This window comes from Schistocerca serialis, chromosome 4 (assembly GCF_023864345.2).
Source record: "Schistocerca serialis cubense isolate TAMUIC-IGC-003099 chromosome 4, iqSchSeri2.2, whole genome shotgun sequence".
Taxonomy (NCBI): domain Eukaryota; kingdom Metazoa; phylum Arthropoda; class Insecta; order Orthoptera; family Acrididae; genus Schistocerca; species Schistocerca serialis.
The window spans coordinates 784,857,605-784,880,160 of record NC_064641.1 but is presented as its reverse complement, the minus strand read 5'-3'; the positions used below and the strand labels follow the sequence as shown (position 1 = coordinate 784,880,160).

Below are 22,556 nucleotides of genomic sequence, written 5' to 3'. Positions count from 1 at the left end.
GACAGGGAAGCTCATTCACATGCATTTGGCGTCTCTTTAACAACAGAAGCCGCTATGCAGCACTCGTATCCAAGCACTGAGTCGTCGTGACATCCCCCCCACCCCCCACCCCGTTGTTGTTGTTGTTGTCTTCAGTCCTGAGAATGGTTTGATGCAGCTCTCCATGCTACTCTATCCTGTGCAAGCTTCTTCATCTCCCAGTATTTACTGCAACCTACATCCTTCTGAATCCGCTTAGTATATTCATCTCTTGGTCTCCCTCTGCGATTTTTACCCTCCACGTTGCCCTCCAATGCTAAATTTGTGATCCCTTGATGCCTCAGAACATGTCCTACCAACCGGTCCCTTCTTCTAGTCAAGTTGTGCCACAAACTCCTCTTCTCCCCTATTCTATTCAATACCTCCTCATTAGTTATGTGAGCTACCCATCTAATCTTCAACATTCTTCTGTAGCACCACATTTCGAAAGCTTCTATTCTCTTCTTGTCCAAACTGTTTATCGTCCATGTTTAACTTCCATACATGGCTACATTCCATACAAATACTTTCAGAAACGACTTCCTGTCACTTAACTCTATACCAGATGTTAGCAAGTTCCTCTTCTTCAGAAACGCTTTCCTTGCCATTGCCAGTCTACATTTTATATCCTCTCTACTTCGACCATCATCAGTTATTTTGCTCCCCAAATATCAAAACTCCTTTACTACTTTAAGTGTCTCATTTCCTAATCTAATTCCCTCAGCATCACCCGACTTAATTCGACTACATTCCATTATCCTTGTTTTGCTTTTGTTGATGTTCATGTTATATCCTCCTTTCAAGACACTGTCCATCCCGTTCAACTGCTCTTCCAAGTCCTTTGCTGTCTCTGACAGAATTACAATGTCATCAGCGAACCTCAAAGTTTTTATTTCTTCTCCCTGGATTTTAATACCTACTCCTAATTTTTCTTTTGTTTCCTTTACTGCTTGCTCAATATACAGATTGAATAACATCGGGGAAAGGCTACAACCCTGTCTCACTCCCTTCCCAACGGCTGCTTCCCTTTCATGCCCCTCGACTCTTATAACTGCCACCTGGTTTCTGTACAAATTGTAAATAACCTTTCGCTCCCTGTATTTTACCCCTGCCACCTTTAGAATTTGAAAGAGAGTATTCCAGTCAACATTGTCAAAAGTTTTCTCTCAGTCTACAAATCCTAAAAATGTAGGTTTGCCTTTCCTTAATCTATTTTCTAAGATACGTCGTAGGGTCAGTATAGCCTCACGTGTTCTAACATTTCTACGGAATCCAAACTGATCTTCGCCGAGGTTGGCTTCTACCAGTTTTTCCATTCCTCTGTAAAATATTCGTGTTAGTATTTTGCAGCTGTGACTTATTAAACTGATAGTTCGGTAATTTTCACATCTGTGAACACCTGCGTTCTTTGGGATTGGAATTATTATATTCTTCTTGAAGTCTGAGGGTATTTCGCCTGTCTCATACATCTTGTTCACCAGATGGTAGAGTTTTGTCAGGACTGGCTCTCCCAAGGCCGTCAGTAGTTCTAATGGAATGTTGTCTACTCCCGGGGCCTTGTTTCGACTCAGGTCTTTCAGTGCTCTGTCAAACTCTTCACGCAGTATCGTATCTCCCATTTCATCTTCATCTACATCCTCTTCCATTTCCATAATATTGTCCTCAAGTACATCGCCCTTGTACAGACCCTCTATATACTCCTTCCACCTTTCTGCTTTCCCTTCTTTGCTTAGAACTGGGTTTCCATCTGAGCTATTGATATTCATACAAGTGGTTCTCTTCTCTCCAAAGGTGTCTTTAATTTTCCTGTAGGCAGTATCTATCTTACCCCTAGGGAGATAAGCCTCTACATCCTTACATTTGTCCTCTAGCCATTTCTGCTTAGCCATTTTGCACTTCCTGTCGATCTCATTTTTGAGACGTTTGTATTCCTTTTTGCCTGCTTCATTTACTGCATTTTTATACTTTCTCCTTTCATCAATTAAATTCAATATTTCTTCTGTTACCCAAGGATTTCTACTAGCCCTCGTCTTTTTACCTACTTGATCCTCTGCTGCCTTCACTACTTCATCCCTCAGAGCTAGCCATTCTTCTTCTACTGTATTTCTTTCCCCCATGCCTGTCAATTATTCCCTTATGCTCTCCCTGAAACTCTGTACAACCTCTGGTTTAGTCAGTTTATCCAGGTCCCATCTCCTTAAATTCCCACCGTTTTGCAGTTTCTTCAGTTTTAATCTACAGTTCATAACCTATATATTGTGGTCAGAGTCCACATCTGCCCCTGGAAATGTCTTACAATTTAAAACCTGGTTCCTAAATCTCTGTCTTACCATTATATAATCTATCTGATACCTTTTAGTATCTCCAGGATTCTTCCATGTATACAACCTTCTTTTACGATTCTTGAACCAAGTGTTAGCTATGATTAAGTTATGCTCTGTGCAAAATTCCACCAGACGGCTTCCTCTTTCATTTCTCTTCGCCAATCCGTATTCACCCACTATGATTCCTTCTCTCCCTCTTCCTACTCTCGAATTCCAATCACCCATGACTATTAAATTTTCGCCTCCCTTCACTACCTGAATAATTTCTTTTATCTCATCATACATTTCATCAATTTCTTCATCATCTGCAGAGCTAGTTGGCATATAAAATTGAACTACTGTAGTAGGCATGGGCTTCGTATCTATCTTGGCCACAATAATGCGTTCACTATGCTGTTGGTAGTAGCTTACCCACACTCCTATTTTTTTATTCATTATTAAACATACTCCTGCATTACCCCTATTTGATTTAGTATTTATAACCCTGTATTCACCTGACCAAAAGTCTTGTTCCTCCTGCCACCGAACTTCGCTAATTCCCACTATATCTAACTTCAACCTATCCATTTCCCTTTTTAAATTTTCTAACCTACCCCCCCCCCCCCCCCCCCGATTAAGGGATCTGACATTCCACGCTCCGATCCATAGAACGCCAGTTTTCTGTCTCCTGTTAACGACGACCTCTTGAGTAGTGCCGGCCTGGAGATCCGAATGGGGACTATTTTACCTCCGGAATATTTTACCCAAGAGGACGCCGTCTTCATTTAACCATACAGTAAAGCTGCATGCCCCCCCCCCCCCGCCCCCCCCTCCCCCACCCTAAGAGGTTAAATTTAATGTACTTCATACATAGATTAGATGCTATCCTAATCTAACCTCACCTAACCTCCTTTGACCCTGCCAAAAACTGACAAAGGAAATCGGAGGCACTGTGACCACGTTATCGGCCGATGTTATCGGGCGACCATTGGCCATAGTGTCTGCCGACCGTTGTCGGTGGCACGGTGAACGAAGCCTTATTCTGCCTAAACGACACTACACACACTTGCCACGTAAGTTGCAGTCGGATTACTTTTCAGTTGACCGGCTTGTTATTTAAATATTTTACACTTTCAAAACGTTCAGTCACTTCGTCTCCAATGTTTTTTTTTTTTTTTTTAATTACGATTGGTATAATAACTTTGCAGATTACCTGGCCTGATTTCGCAGCGTCGTCTGAAGTCTCACTTGAGTCGCAGTGTAAAACCTCCGGAGTGTTTGAAACACAGAGAACTGGCGTAGTTAAAATTGTGCAAGCTTGGGTACTGACAAATTTGGCAGCTTCACACATGGAATCACATACCGAGTTCACTGTTCACATATATAATTCTGAAGGACAGAAGAAAACATTACACTCATCTTGTTTAAAAATAATGAACATTAATGAAGAACTAGACTACGGCACGATTTGCAATTAACTCTCTTCTAATATCCTTAGCGGCGAAACCACAGAGAAAACCAAGCGAAACAAGTTTAATAGATACTATCTCCAGACCTGCAACAAAATAAAGACATCAGATTTAATTTGAAATGACGATAACATTATTATTTATTACACTATCATCAAACAACTATCAGCAAGGAAACTTTTCGAATTGTCTTTCCGTACCTTGGAGCCCATTAAGTTTCTGCAGGATTTTTCTCACTGTTTGTGGGGTCTTACGTATTGCAAAACGACAAGCCCTCTGCCCTCTTCACACACTTATTAGGAGCCATCAAACCAGCCTATCTTGGATTTCTGAAATCTGAATTTGAATGCAGGAAAATTAACGTCATTTTGCTACTGCATTACACTGTCATGCAAACTAGGTAATCAGATGTTACGTAGCGGTATTTACATGATCGGTTTAGGATGCGTGCAAATCGTAATTCTGCCCATTTCAGGTCGGAGACAAGAGGGAACTTTTAAGCTGTGAGGAGCCCAACCGCTCACAATAGCAGCGAACGGTCAAAAGGCGGTGGGAACATCCGGTCACTGGGAATTGCGAGCGGAGCCCCAATACGTGGCTGGCGGCTTTCTCCGTTGATGTCATGTCTCAAGGGCCAGACCGATAAACGCTCGCTATTTTTACAATGGCTGGGGGCAGTTTTCTCGCGAAAGCCATACGTTTTGGGCAGGAATGCGCCAGCTCGGCGCCACGGCTATGTTACTGTTTTGGACGTTTGGAGACATGGTCACCGAGTTCCACGGGACAGCAGACAGAATGGCGTCACATGTAGCACCCTAATTATTATATTCGATTGGTGCCCGTAGCCATAAAAGCTTCTCGAGCAAATTCCTGGCGCAGGCTACGAGGTTGCCCAGAAAGTAGCGCACCACATTTTTTTTTTTTCAGCCGAAAACAAAGCTACGAAGGGGAAACGTTACGTACGTGTTATGCGGGTCACTCCAAAAGAAATGCACACTATTTTTGTAACAATACAGTTTTCATTCTGCATGTGTGAAAGTTTTACAGTGTGTAGATACAAACTTCCCGCTTGTTTTCAAACTTAGTTCAACCTGTTCCCGTGAGTGGCGCCATCGTAGCCAGTCTTCAAGATGGCTGCTACACTTGACGCTCGCCGGCCGGAGTGGCCGTGCGGTTAAAGGCGCTTCAGTCTGGAACCGCGTGACCGCTACGGTCGCAGGTTCGAATCCTGCCTCGGGCATGGATGTGTGTGATGTCCTTAGGTTAGTTAGGTTTAATTAGTTCTAAGTTCTAGGCGACTGATGACCTTAGAAGTTAAGTCACATAGTGGTCAGAGCCATTTGAACACTTGACGTTCGTCAGAAGCAACGTGCTGTCATAGAATTCCTTTGCTGTGAAAACGAGACAGTGGGAAACATCCACAAGAAGTTGAAAAAGGTGTATAGAGATGCTGCTGTCGATGGCAGTACAGTTAGTTGGTGGGCAAGCAGGTTACATGATGAAAGTGAGCACGGTATTATTGAGCATTGTCCTCGCAGTGGCACGCCTCGTACTGCACACACTCCAGACAATGTGCAGAGAGTTAACGAACTGGTGACTGCTGACATACGCATCACAGTGAACGAATTGTCACGTTACGTTGGGATAGGGAAAGAAAGTGTTTGCAGAATACTGAAAGTGTTGGCGTTAAAAAAGGCTTGTGCTAGGTGGGTTCCCAGAATGTTGACAGTGGCTCACAAAGAAACAAGAAAAACGGTATGCAGCGAACTTTTGGAACAATATGAGAATGGTGGAGATGAATTTCTTGGAAGAATTGTGATAGGTGATGAAACATGGCTCCCCCATTTTTCACCAGAGACGAAGAGGCAATCAATGGAGTGGCATCAGGCAAATTCATCCAAGAAAAAAAATTCAAAACAACACCTTCTGCTGGAAAAGTTGTGGCTACAGTGTTTTTAGATTCTGAAGGACTCTTGCTTGTGGACATCATGCCAAGTGGAACCACTATAAATTCTGATGCATATGTGATGACACTGAAGAAACTTCAAGCTCGACTGAGTTGTGTTCGACCACATCGGCTAAAGCAGGATGTTTTGCTGTTGCACGACAATGCACAGCCACATGTCAGTCATAAAACCGTGGAAGCGATCACAAAACTTGGATAGACAACACTGAAACACCCGCCTTACATGGTCTCACATTCGGGAGGACGACGGTTCAATCCCGCAACCGGCCATACTGGTTTTCCATGATTTCCCTACATCGCTCCAGGCAAATGCCGCGATGGTCCCTTTGAAAGGGCATGGCCGAATTCCTTCCCCATCCTTCCCTAATCCGATGAGGCCGATGACCTCGTAGTATGGTCTCTTCCCCCAACACAACACAACCCTTCCTTACATTCATGACTATCATCTCTTTGGGAAACTGAAAGACTCTCTTCATGGAACGAGGTTTGAAGATGATGACTCCCTTGTGCACGCTGCCGAACAGTGGCTCCAACAGGTTGGTCCAGAATTTTACCGTGCGGGTATACAGGCGCTGGTTCCAAGATGGCGTAAGGCAGTTGAGAAGGATGGAAATTATATGGAGAAATGAAAATATTGTTCCTAAAGGATGTATCTACACACTGTAAAACTTCCAAACATCTAGAATAAAAGATGAATTATAAAATAATAGTGTGCGTTTCTTTTGGAGTGACCCTCATATTTGAAGTCTCCTGAGTGAGCGTGCCAAGTTTCCGTCACTCCCGACAGATAGCATAGCTGTAGGACAGTTTCAAAATGGCGTCTGTAGGCGACGTACGATACAAGCAGCGTGCCATCATTCAATTTCTCATTGCAGAGAAAGGAACTTTGGAGAATATTCACAAACGTTTGTGCAAAGTCGATGGAACATCTGCTGTCGACAGAAGTACATTAGTCGCTGGGCACAGAGGATGAGGTCACCAGAAGGCGGTTCGACGGAGCTCCACGATTTGCAGCGGTCGGGGAGACCATCCACGGCTGTCACACCTGACATGTTGCAGCGAGACGCCATTAAAGGATGTCATTCTTGGAAGACATTTTGAGAACAATGAGGAGGTAATTCACACAGTGAAGCACTGGCTGCGCTACCTGGACAAGGATTGGTACCAACAGGGCATAGACGCCCTTGTTTTGCACTGGAGGAAGGCCATAGAACTGGGTGGAGATTACGCGGAAAAACAGGGTGAGTGCATAAAACACCATTCTTTCGTGTGTGTAATTCTCATTATGTTCAATAAAGAACTGTTGAAGAAAACATGCGGTGCATTACTTTCTGGGCAAACCTCGTATGATAGGTTGCTCGACTGTCAAGTCAGCAAACGTCTGCAGTCACCGTCGGGAAGTGGCGGGAAGGAATGGTGTTGAAGCCTAGGTTGACGCCATAAGGTGGTGAGAGCTTCGACAAATTGTCGTAAGGCCATTATTCGCGGAAGCTTTGTCCATCGGCGACGACTGACAGAGTTCTGGCAAAGCAGAGTAGTCGCTAACTGGGCGCCGGGCGGAAGATTATTTGAGGCTGTTGGTTTCTGGCCACCACAGGAGTCGGAATGAAAACCCATCGAGAATAACTGTGGAATACGCAGTACTGTACAACACGTAGACAACCGAATTGCCTCGTAACTCTCGTTGCTGAGGAAAGCCGTTCCTTGCTCATGGCATGTTTTTTTTCCACTTTCTCCAGATATGCGAGGAACTCATTTTCCAGCCAATGAATCCTGTCATCATCTGTGTTGAAAAAATGGATCGTGTCAGGACAAAATTTAGCTTTATTATAACTGTCAACATGATGGATGTTGAACCATTTCTGAATCATTTTCATGAACTATACGGTCGCTGTGCAGACTTGGAACAAATGGGCTTTTGGCTCTACGGAATGTGTTTGGACATATTACAGAGCTGTTACTACTGGTGTAGAAAGTATACCCCTCGCTCGCTTCAAATACTTTTTTATGTATTTAGGGCTTCGTGTTTTAGAGTCAAAAAGTGGACAGGTTTTACGACTTGATTTGTTTGCAGTTCAGAGATTTTTCATGTGAGAGCCACTTATTTCGTCTTCTCCTTCAAAGACGGTCTTCCCCAAAAGCATGTTTCTTATATTTTTAAAATATGACATTGATCAAACGCAAGAAGTAATTTTCAGCTTTTTTTAGATCATCTGGGTGAGTAATTTGTGACTTCTGGTCTTACCACTGGAAAGGCGTCTCATCATATTTGCATTGGTCTTATGATTGTCAGTAACTAGGCACAGTATAAGAAATTCGCACTCCTCGATCTCTCTGACAACAACATTGTCAAATTATGTTGTTCCTTGCCTGAGATTCTTTCGTAACTTCGCATGTATTGAGGCTAGTGTTCTGAGAGCTTTTGTTAAAGGGTGTCGTTTTATGATCAAAGAAGGTATCCAGCTTTCTGTCATATTGTTATTTCACTGCTGTTCGTCCAATATCAAGGAACAGAATCTTTCAACGTCATTCAAACGTTTAGATTCTAAGATTAATCTCTCTTTTACAAAGTTCCTAACTCCTGTTTCGCACGAGCGTCGTCCAAATAGCGGGACAGTGTGCTCGTAGAAGGAAACTGTGAGATATTTTTGTAGCATGTATGTATGCTTTGGGTGATACTGATTTTCACGATATACTACGTTCTATAATACGTTCTGTCCATCTGGGAGAATATTTCTTGAAATTTGCTATTTGCACAAGAAATAAGGAATATTTTACATTTGATGGATCTTACTCTGCTGTTTTAATTATATGTGACAAAGCTTTGTGACAATTGCTGTTATAATACACCAACTACTGAGTGGTTTCGTTGAGTTTCCTTTCAAGACCTAAAAGTTTAACCCGTGCAATTTATTTTGCTCTATTTTCATCACCTTTCCGTCTAAAATGTCACTCTGGATACTGTGTGTCGTATAGCTAGAGAAGGCCGAAATGCACGCGTTAAACTCAAGCAGGCTGGCGTGAGGTCTGAAACAGGATATGTAATGAATGCTGTAAAGAAAAGTACGTAGCTGCTGGAATACTTAACTTTAATCCATTATTTGAATACATCGTTCTGGACGGTACGTTCAAGACTATAAACTGTTAATGGCGCCTTGCTAGGTCGTAGCCATTGACTTAGCTGAAGGCTATTCTAACTATCGTCTCGGCAAATGAGAGCGTAATTCTCAGTGAACCATGACTAGCAACGTCGGCTGTACAACTGGGGCGAGTGCTCGAGACCTGCCGTGTGGTGGCGCTCGGTCTGCTATCACTGACAGTGGCGACACGCGGGTCCGACATGTACTAATGGACCGCGGCCGATTTAAAGCTACCACCTAGCAAGTGTGGTGTCTGGCGGTGACACCACATTCCTCCCCCGCAAATCGGCGAACGGTTGTGTTATAAGGCTTCCGCCCGCCGTGGGGAGGACCCCATGAGGACGTATGCGATGAGGTGGGGAGCCTAACAACAGGCGAGGCTGTGCTACCCGCACCCGGCCATTCGGTCCGAGGGGAGCTAGGAAACGCCTGAAAACCTAGTCCAGGGTGCACGCCAACATGCGGTGTATGCGCCCGTAAAGAGACAAGAGGGGCCGAAGGGTCGACCTCCATCGCGTCAGGGTACCCGAAGCGCGAAGACGCCATGTGGTCCGGAGCGGGCAAGAGGTCCATGGCGGAGGACAGCTGGTCACGGGAAGCGATCGGCGGCGCGTGACCCAGGGAGGCGCCAGGCGGTTGCAGCGACGCGTCCACTGCGGGCGGCGCCGTCGGGTGAACAGGCGGCGGCGGCGGCGGCGGCGGGACGTCGCCATGGGGCAAAATGGAAGGCATCGTCGGTAACACCTGGGGAGGCGAGGCGAGGCGATCCAGTAGATGGGTCCCCAGGGCGCTGACCGGACGGCACCGTCGCTGAAAGCAGACGGGGAGCGGCAGAACCCGTGCGACGACAGAGGCGCAGCTGATTGAGATGCCGACGCACCTCACCAGAGGCCCCCAAAACCAAATACATCGCGCGGCCGAGGCAGCGAAGAATGCGCCCTGCGAGCCAACGCCGTGAACCTCGATAGTTGCGATAGAGTACAACGTCGCCTGGAACAAAAGCAGGAGTCTGCCGCTGCACAGGAACCTGGTGCAGTGGTTGCAGCAAAGACATCAAGGTTCGATGAGGACGACAGTGCAACAACTCAGCCGCCGAGCGACCATCTCGGGGCTGAGAGCGATACGAGGACAAAAAGAGCAACAACGCGTCCTCCCGAGAATGCGACTCTTTCAACTTCAACATCTGTGACTTGAAAGTCCGGACCAATCGTTCAGCGGCACCGTTTGACTGAGACGAAAACGGCGCGGATGTCAGATGTTGAATACCATTGGCCTTGCAGAATGACTGAAATTCTGCGGACATGAATTGTGGGCCATTGTCGGAAACAATAGTCTGCGGAAGACCTTCAATGCAAAAGATAGCGGACAACGCTTGGATGGTGGCAGAAGACGTCGTGGAAGACATCCGGACAACAAAAGGAAAACTACTGAATGAATCGACCACAACCAACCATCGAGCATTCCAGAATGGACCAGCAAAATCGATGTGTAAGTGTTGCCAAGGGGAAATGGATTTTGGCCATGCAAAGAATTTCCGCGGTGGTGCGGATTGTTGTTCGGCACACGCCATGCAAGAAGAGCACATATGCGTAATCGCAGCATCGATTCCGAACCAAGTACAGTGCTGACGAGCAAGTTGTTTCGTTCGCACTATACCCCAATGTCCTTGGTGAAGAAGCCGTAAGACAGAGGACTGTAACGAACGTGGGACCACGACTCTGGACTGATCGTTATCAGAACGCAACAACAAAACACCACGTCGTACAAAAAGTCTCTCCTTGTAAGCAAAAAATCGGCGAACCAACGGATCCACGATCCGTGACTTTGACAAGGGCCATTGCGTAGCAACAAAACGCAAAACGGTAGCAAGGACAGGGTCAGTAGCTGCGGCTGTAGCTACACGACGAAAATCAATCGGAAACGATTCGACCACGTCATCAGTTTCCGCATCAATGAACAGGCAAGCAAGTTCGGAAGAATCGAATGCTCTATCCTCAGCAACAGGCAAACGGGACAACGCATAAGCGTTTCCGTGCTTAGCAGTGGACCGATACAAGATATCGTAGTGGTACTGCGAGAGGAAAATAGACCAGCGAATGAATTTCTGCGCTGTACGTGGAGGTACAGGCTTGTTCGGATGAAAAAGCGACGTCAAAGGTTTGTGGTCTGTGATGATGGTAAAGTGACGACCATACAAGAAATCATGGAACTTAGTAACGCCAAATACGAGAGCCAAAGCTTCTTTCTCGATCTGTGAATAATTTCTTTGCGCAGACGAGAGCAATTTTGACGCAAAGGCAAAAGGGCGATCCATCTTAGTGCGCAAGCTCAGCACCGATCCCGAAATCCGATGCATCCACCATCAACAAAAGGGGTTGCTGGGGATCGAATGGCGTAAGGCAAGGATTTGAAAGCAACGCCGATTTCAACTGGCGAAAGGCGCGTTCGCATTCCGTCGTCCAGACAAACGGAACACCTTTACGGCGTAAGCGATGAAGCAGTGCCGAAATGGAAGAGGCATGCGGGATATACCGGGTGGAATAGTTAATTTTTCCCAACACACTCTGTAGCTGCTTCAAATTCTGCGGCGAAGGCAAGTCGTGTATGGCACGGAGGTGCTCTGGACTCGGATGTATGCCTTGGGCATTGATTACATGTCCCAAATATGGTAAGTCACGAGCAAGAAACACACATTTGTCCTTCCGCAAGTGAAGACCATTTTGTCGCAATACCTGAAATAATGTTCGGAGGTTGGCTAAGTGTTCTTCTTCTGTCTTTCCGGAGATCACAATATCGTCCAGATAGTTTGCTGCAGTAGGGACTGACTCACAAACGGTTTGCAGATATTGCTGAAACAATGCAGGGATGGATGCACACCCGAATGGCAGTCTTTTGAAGCGATACAAACCAAGATGCGTGTTAACCACCAAGACGCGCTGGGATTCGTTGTCCACTGGTATTTGCAAGTACGCATCTGCTAGGTCCAACTTCGAAAAGTATTTACCCGGGCACAGTTTATCAAAAAGATCTTCCGGGCGGGGTAAAGGAAAAGTGGCAATCACTAGTTGTGGATTCACTGTTGCCTTGAAGTCAACACAAAGTCTCAACTTTCTGGAAGGTTTTGGCAAAATTGCTAAGGGTGATGCCCAGAGAGAAGCCTGCACACGTTCAATTACACCTTGTGATTCTAAATCGTTTAATGTCCTTGCGACCTCATCACGCAATGCGTGGGGAACATTGCGCGCTCTGAAAAGTTTTGGTTGCACGTTGACTTTCAGTTCCAAATGTGCTTTATAGTTCTTAGCGCAACCAAGGCCCGGTGCAAAAATGTCTGCAAATTCTTCACATAGACGAGAAACACTGGCTGAAGGCACAGTCTGGTTCACTGATAGGACCTGATTTACTATAGACAAGTTAAACAACTGAAATAAATCTAAACCAAACAAATTCACAGCAGAAGAAGAACGTAAAATGACACAAGTTTTGTTTGTCCCTTGTATGTTGCAAGAAGGTTGCACTGTCCTAACACTGGGAGATACTGTCCTGAATAACTAGTTAGCTTAACATTTGCGGCACGCAACGGAGGTGTGCCCAGTTGTGTGTACGTGTCTTTATTGATCAATGAAATTGCAGCTCCGGTATCGAGCTGGAATGGGATCACGTTGCCATTAATGTCCAAATCTACAAAAAGTTTATTGTCCTGCTGACGACAAGAGCGACTGTCTCGTGCAACGTGAACAGACACTGGTACAGAATCACTCGCGACTTGACGTGATTTCCGTCGATGCCGACGCACACTTTTTGTGGGACGAACACAGTCACTGTTAGAAGGAGTGGCACTGGGAGGAGTGGAATTAACTACATGAATTTCCATGGTCGAAGGTTCACGAGCCTGAGTATTCGTGGTTCGATTCCGGCGCGAAGCAAAGGGCCTGGAATGGTTGTGAATGTCCGATCGGAGCTTTTTCTGGCAAACACTCTGAACATGTCCTTTTTTATTACAGAAAAAGCAAATAGCCTGGCGTGACGAGCAATTCTCACGCGAATGTCTAGTAGCACACCGCGGGCATGATTTCACTGCATTTGCATGCTTGCGCGGGACACGTGGCTGCGCGGACGTGCGCGAGGGCTGTTTACCATTCCGTGCAGCTCGCCCGGCGGGCCGGTTAATGTGACACACAGCTGGCGAAGTTGCAAATGATTCAAGAGCAAAGTCAAGTGTGTCTTGCCTATCCAATATGTCTATCACTTGTTGAAGGGAGGGATTGACTAGTTTCAAAATTTGTTCCCGTATACGAACATCAGAAACGTTCTGTGCAATTGCATCACGCACCATAGTATCTGAATAAGGGAGTCCACATTCACACTCAAAAGCACAATCCCTAGTAAGGCCTTGCAAAGTACGTTTTGTACGAAAGAACGTATACCTTTTTGCAACGACATTGACTGTTTCTTTGAAATATGCATCCAATGCCGACAAAATTTCTTCGTAGGACAGAGTTGCTACGTCGCGTCGGGGAAACAATTTCACTATCACACGGTACGTCTGGACGCCGACACACGATAATAAGTGAGGCTGCCGCTCATTACCTTGAATTCTGTAGGCGGCGAGATGGAATCCAAATTGGCGTGACCACTCCATCCATGTTTCCATTTCCGCATCGAATGGACGAAACTGGGGTGCAACAGCATGTTGTGGCTGCGGTAGCGGTGAAGCGGCGGCTGCCGCATCGGTTTGCATTGCACGTTGACCCTGGACGAGCTGTCCAAGGGCATCCAATAACGCTTGCGTCTGCTGATTCTGCAAGCGATAAAATTCGGACAGTACATCTGGAGATTGTGGCGAAGCCATGACAAGTAAATGAAGCAAATAGAAAGACGACTGTTTTTAGCCTCGTCGCCACTTGTCGTATATCTAGAGAAGGCCGAAATGCACGCGTTAAACTCAAGCAGGCTGGCGTGAGGTCTAAAACAGGATACGTAATGAATGCTATAAAGAAAAGTACGTAGCTGCTGGAATACTTAACTTTAATCCATCATTTGAATACATCGTTCTGGACGGTACGTTCAAGACTATAAACTGTTAATGGCGCCTTGCTAGGTCGTAGCCATTGACTTAGCTGAAGGCTATTCTAACTATCGTCTCGGCAAATGAGAGCGTAATTCTCAGTGAACCATGGCTAGCAACGTCGGCTGTACAACTGGGGCGAGTGCTAGTACGTCTCTCGAGACCTGCCGTGTGGTGGCGCTCGGTCTGCTATCACTGACAGTGGCGACACGCGGGTCCGACATGTACTAATGGACCGCGGCCGATTTAAAGCTACCACCTAGCAAGTGTGGTGTCTGGCGGTGACACCACACTGTGTAATGGGAAGAACGGTAATTATTATTATTGCCGTGATACCTGTGCGGGGAGACACATGAAGAAATGGTTTGACCATGGATCTGATAACAGTCCTCCTTTCTTGTTTGACTTGTTTGGTTTTATAAAACTGGATAAAAAAGAGAAAAACCAAGGGAACAACAGCATCCTGCAGTTTCTCAGTGTTCAATACATATCAATAGTCAGGAATAAGATCTAGAATTTACTGTTGCGAAATCTGCTCCAGATATTTCTTTAAGCCATGATTCTCTGGAATCGCACTGGCTGAAAAATTCGTGAAATGAAACTCCCTTCACTTTACCACGTTGGCTCCTTCAAAAAGTAACACAGCATTACACCATTGGTGTCAGTAAACTGAAACCTGTAACGTAACATCGCTGTGTTCATGTAAATGCACGGCAAGAACATAAGAAATAACTAATTTGAGCAGATGTGCCACGGTCGCAGGTTCGAATCCTGCCTCGGGCATGGGTGTGTGTGATGTCCTTAGGTTAGTTAGGTTTAAGTAGTTCTAAGTTCTAGGGGACTTATGACCTAAGATGTTGAGTCCCATAGTGCTCAGAGCCATTTGAACCATTTGAGCAGATGTGCCAGTGAGAGGGGAAATTAGAGAAGGCATGTGAAACACGAAATGTGCATCGGATTTATGAAAGCTTTGTAGTGGTTTCTCTTAATAAATTACTGCGTTTACATACATCCGTGTAATGGAATAAATCCAACGTAATTTCTTTATGACACCTCAATATAATGCCGCAAATCTACTCAGGTAAACGAACAAGCACGATATTTACTCCATTTGCGCATTTGATTCTCATCTCTATCCAGCGCGCCACAGCGGCAAAGAAGACAACTCCGAGATGTTCGTATAGTTTGTACGAATGCCGAGCGAACTGAGCAGGCTGGGCGAATAGAAGCGATAGTAACATTACGGAGACGCTGAACGAACTCCAGTGGTAAACGCTACGAAAGAACGTTGTGCATTATCAAGTGGGTTACTGTTGATATTCTGTGAGAGTATATTCCTCGTGAAATGACCAGGACGGGGAAATTCGACAAATTAGACCTAATACAGAGATTTACGTACAATCATTCTTTTCGCGCACGGTTCGCAAATGGAAAAATAGCACCATTAAAATCACGCACCGCCACACACCGTTAGGCAGCTTGCAGAACAGATGTAAGCTGCATATTTTCACTAGAACTTCTATAAGTAAATCACATTAAAATTTTGGCTAACCAGTCAACTTCATATATAGCTGGCAGCATGACGATTGAATAAAAATAAGATTGACTATAAATTGTTGAAACATTTCGTAAGCTCTGTGGACACATCTCTCGGCTTGTTGCCAGTTTGTAACATTAAAAATAAATGTCGCTCTTTTAGGTTGAACGCATGTGTAACTGCAGCGGCGTGTAGTTGTATCATCGCTGGTGCCCGTTTATCACTGCGCGTGCTGGCAATACGACAGCGACGAGCGGCGCGATAGCAGTGCAGTCCGTGACCTCGACAGGTCCCTGTTGTGACGTAATGTTATGCCAGCAGAGCTGCCGCCGACTGTTGACTGGAGCAGTCGCACAGCTGCTAGCCTGCCGATCACCAGCACTCGCTGCCGGCATGTCCAAGACTGTCAGGAAGATCATCAGCACAACGAAGGCGGCGCCGCCTGTTTCCGCCTACAGGTAAACTGCTCGAGTCTACTGACTGGTATGCTTATTTCATGTAAGACATAATTGCGTCGGTACTGCATTCCTTACCTAATCGAGTAACCTGAATTCTTGAAAGTGTAATGAATACTATCTTGCAAGTTAATACCTGGTTTCTCTGCCATGGACTATCACCGAATTCATGAGAGTAAATCAATAAATGAAACCGAAAATTCGTAAATATTTGGTGCTTATTTTGATAATAACTTCAACTGGAAGTCAGATGCTTCAGATCTTGACATATGGTTAAGCTTTTTGGTGATTTCCAAGAACGATTGCCTATCGAAGTCGCGGGGTCCAAATGATATATATCGAACGTGCGATCGTAAATGGATCATGCAACTCTGGTGGCGGGCGTTATGAGTATGTTTACGGTATTCGCTACAGCAACGACAAAAGAAGAACGTTACAAAAATACTTGTATTTGCAAGGGAGACGACTTACCTTACTCGTCGTCGGTGTTGTCATCATGTGAAAGTCCATTACGGTGGTCTGGATGGATAATTTGGAAGAGTCAAACCATATATTCTTCCTGGTACTCGTTCGTTTTCCGCACTGTCCGCAATGAAATTGTAAACGGTATTTCAGCATCGAAATTGTTCTTACGAAGTTCTACACACTTCGCACTACCACAATCTACATAGGGGTCATTCCATGTTAAAGAGACTTTGTGACAAAAAAATTAAAATGACAATATTACAAATATAACCTTAAAAATGCCAAGTTAAAAGTACGTTTGTTCATTGCAAAATAATCATGAATATGAAAAAAATAAATTTCTACCTTCACTAAGTGTTTAAAGTGCACTATTCTATGACACCAAAGAGAGGTATGTTTTATGCTATTTCCAGATGAATATTAGTTGTGTTATCCATAGCTGATTGTTCTATTGTTGCAAAGAATATTGAAGTCAACATTGTTATAGCTCATAATAATTCATTTTGCTGAGGTAAGCTAATTGCATTTCTTTATTTTGTTAGTTTTATAATATATATGCAGCTTGTAACACCCGTAACAAAAAAGATACAAAAGTTTAATTTGTAATCTAGTAAATTTGTTCTGTAGAATACCTTTATGTAAAAGTGAGGTTATACCCATGTTTTACAATATCATACCATTACATGGCATTTTGAAATCTTATTTAACACTCTTAGAGCTGTTACGGGTGTTACTAATTTTTGTTTCGGGTGTTACTTAACACATGCGTAACACCCGTAACTTGAATTGGAAAGTTTAATGCCACCTCAATCTTTAGTAGGCCTAGGCCCTACATTTAAATTATAACCAAATGGTATTATTATTAATGAATAAAGTTTCTTAACTATGTTTATGACATATGAAAACAGTTTTGCCAGCCGGTGTGGCTGTGCGGTTCTAGGCGCTTCAGTCTGGAACCGCGTGACCGCTACGGTCGCAGGTTCGAATCCTGCCTCTGGCATGGATGTGTGTGATGTTCTTAGGTTAGTTAGGTTTAAGTAGTTCTAAGTTCCAGGGGACTGATGACCACAGATGTTAAGTCCCATGGTGCTCAGAGTCATTTTTGAAAACAGTTTTAAGCATGAAAACTAAAATTTTTATTCCACTGCATACATTTGTTTAAGCACTACACCTACATTATAAAAGTTAATTAGGGCATTAACCTGACTCAACTGACATCCTCCTAAAACGTTAATTAAGCCCAAAATTAGATTACATATAGTTTATGTTTTCCATTCTAACTTTTCCAAGAACAACAATATTGCTAACCTCAGTTTTAAATTTTATATAGGCCCAGTAAACAGCTCATTGAGGCAGATTCTAGTCATTCATAAGAGCCTATGCTTAACAATATCTTTTACTTTTATCTCTCTGGACAGCATTATGTTTATACATATATATGCCTACATTATCATGATTTCTGTCTTCGGAGACCGTGGCACCAGTACCAGCAAGGGGAAGAGTGAAGAAGTACCAAGAAAAGATTAAAGATAACCATGAAAACAGAGAAGCTTACTTGAAGAAAGAACAAGACGAATTAAGAAGATTGCAGGTTAAAAAAGAAATTGAAAAATAATCAACGTCTTAGAGATAAGAATCGAAGAAAGATAAGAGAGAGAGAGAGAGAGAGAGAGAGCAATCAGAGAAAAGAAAAAACTAGAACTCGCAAGATCAAAAGTTCCAAATGAATCTTCTCCTATTGGGACTTACAAGTGTAAACAGACATTTGGTAAAGCTGTGAAGAAAGTGTTGAAGGTACTTCCAAAAAGCCCCAGTAAAAAGATAGTTTACGATATAATTGGCTCTGAAACTTTGGATTGACAGTTGAATGGAATTTTTTTGCCAGTTCACATGGTAAAGGAGCCATGGATGGCATAGGAGGTGCACTGAAGAGGAGTGTGTGGACAGCTGTTAGATCTAGGAAAGTTATTATTAACAACGCAATTGACTTTTATTACTACACTCTGAAGAATTTTTCTAAAATTAAGGTACTATGGGTTGATAAGATAACAGTGGAGCATAACATTCCTATTTTGGATAAAAGGTGGAAAAATTTACAAGCAATTCCTCAAATCCAGGGCTGCCATCACTTTCGGGCTTATAACACAACTGATTTGCTGGTTTCAAAAACAGCAGAGTCATTAATGACAAGGATGTCAGTATTTATTACTGAGGATGCCAGAGTTAAAACATTACATGCAAAAAGATGCATAAACTTCTATGAAATGTGCAGTTCTGATGATTCTAATCAGGAGACTGTTTCACCATCTGAATCGCAAGACAATATTGGAAGTGCTTGTGAGTTAAGCCTAACTAATAAAATTGAAAAGTCTGATTTAAAATTTGGGTTATTTGTCTTGGTTGACATTCCAAGTGACAAAAAGAAGCCAACCCTATCCGAAATTCAACACCGTTACTTGGGAATCTGCCAGAGTGAGGTTGATGAAGAGGAGGATGTGAAAATAATGTTTCTGAAGTCAGTAGGAAAAGTAAAACACTTTTTAAACTAGATGAAACTGATGTTTATTTTGTGAAATTCAGTCAAGTACTATCTAAGGCAACAACACCAGAAATCAAACAAGGTAACCGTTTGTACTATGAGTTCAATTTTGAATTGGATGTTGCTGGAAAATTTTATTAAATGAAGTTTTTAAACCTATCAATAATAAGAAAACATTTTTGTCATAAATTTATTAGGCCTACAAAATGAGGTAAATGTTAAGTAAGTAATGATATCTTGGCCTAGTTGTACTATAAAATTGTAACAAAATTTTTTGTGTAATAAATAGCTTTATCCTTCAAATATGTTCTCTTAAGTACATACTTTTATTCCAAATAAACTACAATACTTCTTTTCTTTTTATGCAATTGTAAGAGGTAGATTTATTCCATCAAGAATCAAATCTGATGCATCTATGTAACACCCGTAACATTTAATGTAACGCCCGTAACAGCAAAAAATATATATATACTGAGTTATGATGTCCAAAAAAATAAAAATTTATATTTCAAAATAAAATTTGGGGCAATACCTCTTGACAGTTGTTTTACAAGAATAAAAGCTTCATCAAGTTTGCAGAAATTAGAGAATTCCCTAACTCATAACAGGGACTAGGTCTACTTTTGGTAACACCCGTAACACTACTTTTTTGATTAATAACCAGGAGAACAATAAAACAATTCCAGTATCAACATTTCTAACATGAAATATAATGTAAGCCTTAAAAGTTTTCAATATTAAATTCAATAAATATTTTTCCTTACATTATTTTTCCTGATTTTAAGGTGTGTACATGTAACACCCGTAACTATGGAATTGCCCATAGCATCTTCTTTCCTCACCCGGTGGTACTCCATATTTGTGACAAAACGTCGAACGATTTTCTACGCTGGATAAACATGGAATTAGATTTTTCCATGTGAGAGAATCCGCCGAAGAAACATCAAGAACACCAGACATCCCACTCACTAACGACATAAATCGTCTGGGATTCCCTAGCAACTCACGAATATGTAATGCAGGTATGTAATGTAGACCAACTAAGGGAACGACGGAAAAAAGATAAAAATGACGATCACAAATAATTGATCACAACGCCCGCCACCAGAGTCGCATGATCGATTTACGATCGCATGTTCAATATGTATTGTTTGGACACCGCAACTTCGATAGGCAATCATTCTTGGAAATTACCAGCTTTTTCTCGCCATACTGCCAACAATTCGGTACAAAACGTCTAAGCTCTGAAAATTTTGCGTCACGATTATCTGATTTTGGAGACGAAGATGTCAAAAATATGACTATACTCATATTCATTCAGAAATGTCGTATGCAATATTATTCGGATATAATTCATAATTCGTCACAGGTAAAACGTATTTTCATTTTGTCGGTTGTTGTCAATGTTGTCGCACAACTGTATTACTTCGTCTAAAAAATAAAACAAACCGCATTCAGTCACTAAATGTTGTTCCTTTCAATGCATTTAGAGTACTGACGGCTCATGTTCAGGAACTTCAACAATGAAAAGTTTGCATAAATTTCTTGAATTCAGGCCACTGTTGATCCTGTCAGGTGTACAGAAGTATATTTACCTGTTACACTGAGTTGTAATGGAGCTACAGTTTAAGCGGAGCCGAGATAATGTGTCGTATATTAACATAAAATAAAGATTAGAAATGTATAAACAACATAAAAACGACATTGACAATAATAATCAATGACTCTTTCACATCGCACTGCTTTCATGAATATCTGGAACAAGCAAAAGTACGGTAATACCAATGCAAAAATAAAATGGTGATACAGAAAATGTAAAAAGCTACAGACCAATTTCTTCGTTATCTTGCATTCCCAAAACAATAAAGACCATATGGAAAATAGATTAATGAAATACTGAATAAATACAACCTCTTGTGCTGTGGACTGTTCGTTTCAGGCCCACAAGAAGTACGAAGCAAGCTATAGCACAGTTTACTGAAGTTGTACTTGAAGCTCTAGACTCGGGCGAGAACACAACACGCACACAAATGATCACAGGTTTTATTACCCAACTTTCTACACTGAAGAGCCAAAGAAACTGATACACCCTAATATCACGCAGGGGCCCCGCAAGCATGCAGTAGTGCCGCAACATGACCCGGCATTAACTCGGTAATTTCTGAAATAGTGCTGGAGGGAATTGACACCATGAACCCTGCAGGGCTGTCCATAAATCCGTAAGAGTCTCTTCTGAACAGCCAGCACGTTGCAAGGCATCCCAGATGTGCTAAATAATGTTCATGTCTGGGGAGTTTGGTGGCCAGCGGAAGTGTTCAAACTCAAAAGTGTGTTCCTGGAGCCACTCTGTAGCAATTTTGCACTTGTGGGGGTGTCACATTGTTCTGCTGGAATTGCCCAAGTACGTTCAATGCGCAATGGACATGAATGGATGCAGGTGATCAGACAGTATGCTTACGTATGTGTCACCTGTTTCAGTCGCATAGAGACATATGAGGGGTCCCAAAGCACGCCAACTGCACTCGGCCCACACTATTACAGAGCTACTGCCGGCCTGAAAAGTCCCCTGCTGACATGCAGGATCTGTGGATTCATGAGGTTGTGTCCATACCTGTACACGTCCATCCGCTTGATACAATTTGAATCAAGACTCGGCCGACCATGCAATGTGTTTTCACTCATCAATAGTCCAATGTCAGTGCTGACAGGCCAAGGCAAGGCATAAAGCTTGGTACTGTGCAGTCATCAAGGGCACATGAGTGGGCCTTTGGCTCTGAAAGCCCATATCGATGTTTCGTTGAATTGTTCACGTGCTGGCATTTGTTGATGGCCCAGCACTGAGATCTGCAGCAATCTGCAGAAAGGTTGCACTTCTGTTCAAGGCGAACAATTCTCTTCAGTCTTTGTTGGTCCCTTTCTTGCAGGTCTTTTTTTCCGGCCACAGCAGTGTTGGATGTTTTACTGCATTCCTGATATTCAATGTACACTTGTGAAATGGCTGTACAGGAAGCTCCCCACTTCATCGCTACCTCGGAGATGCTGTGTCCCATTGCTCATGCGCTGACTATAACACCTCGTTCACTCACTTAAATCTTGATAAAGTACCATTGTAGCAGCAGTAACTGATCTAACTAATGCATCAGACACTTGTCTTATATAGACGTTGCCAACTGCAGTGCTGTATTCTGCCTGTTTACATACCTGTGTATTTGAATATGCAGGCCTGTATCAGATTCTTTGGCACTTCAGTGTATTAGACAAATTAGGACTGCTGGAAATAAGGGGTATGGCAAAGAACTTGTTTAAATTATATGGAAAACTGGGTGCAATGACTTGAAATCTCATATTTCTGAAAGTAGTAAGACATTTATCAGATTCAAAATATATTAATATAGGCGTCCTCCAGGAAAGTGTATTGGGCCCAGTCCTCTTCCTTACATACACACCTCAACAAAAGTTTGGAATATCATAGTTTACTGCAATGAGTTCTTATAGTACATACACTGTGGTTTGTACAATATCTTATTATCAAAATAAAAATAATCCCTTCTGAAGACAATGATTTTGGTTAGTTACAAAAAAATCATTGTAAAACA

General features: G+C 43.1%; 1 protein-coding gene across 1 annotated transcript in view; it reads left to right on the top strand.

Annotated features, from left to right (window-relative positions):
• The first annotated feature begins 15,759 nt into the window (after positions 1-15,759).
• The window catches only part of LOC126473364 (2-iminobutanoate/2-iminopropanoate deaminase-like), a 57,697-nt gene continuing 50,900 nt past the window's right edge, over positions 15,760-22,556 (top strand). The window contains exon 1 of the mRNA XM_050100372.1: positions 15,760-15,959. Coding sequence (XP_049956329.1) covers positions 15,808-15,959 — 152 coding nt within the window. The 5' untranslated portion in view covers positions 15,760-15,807. The remainder of the gene's footprint in view (positions 15,960-22,556) is intronic.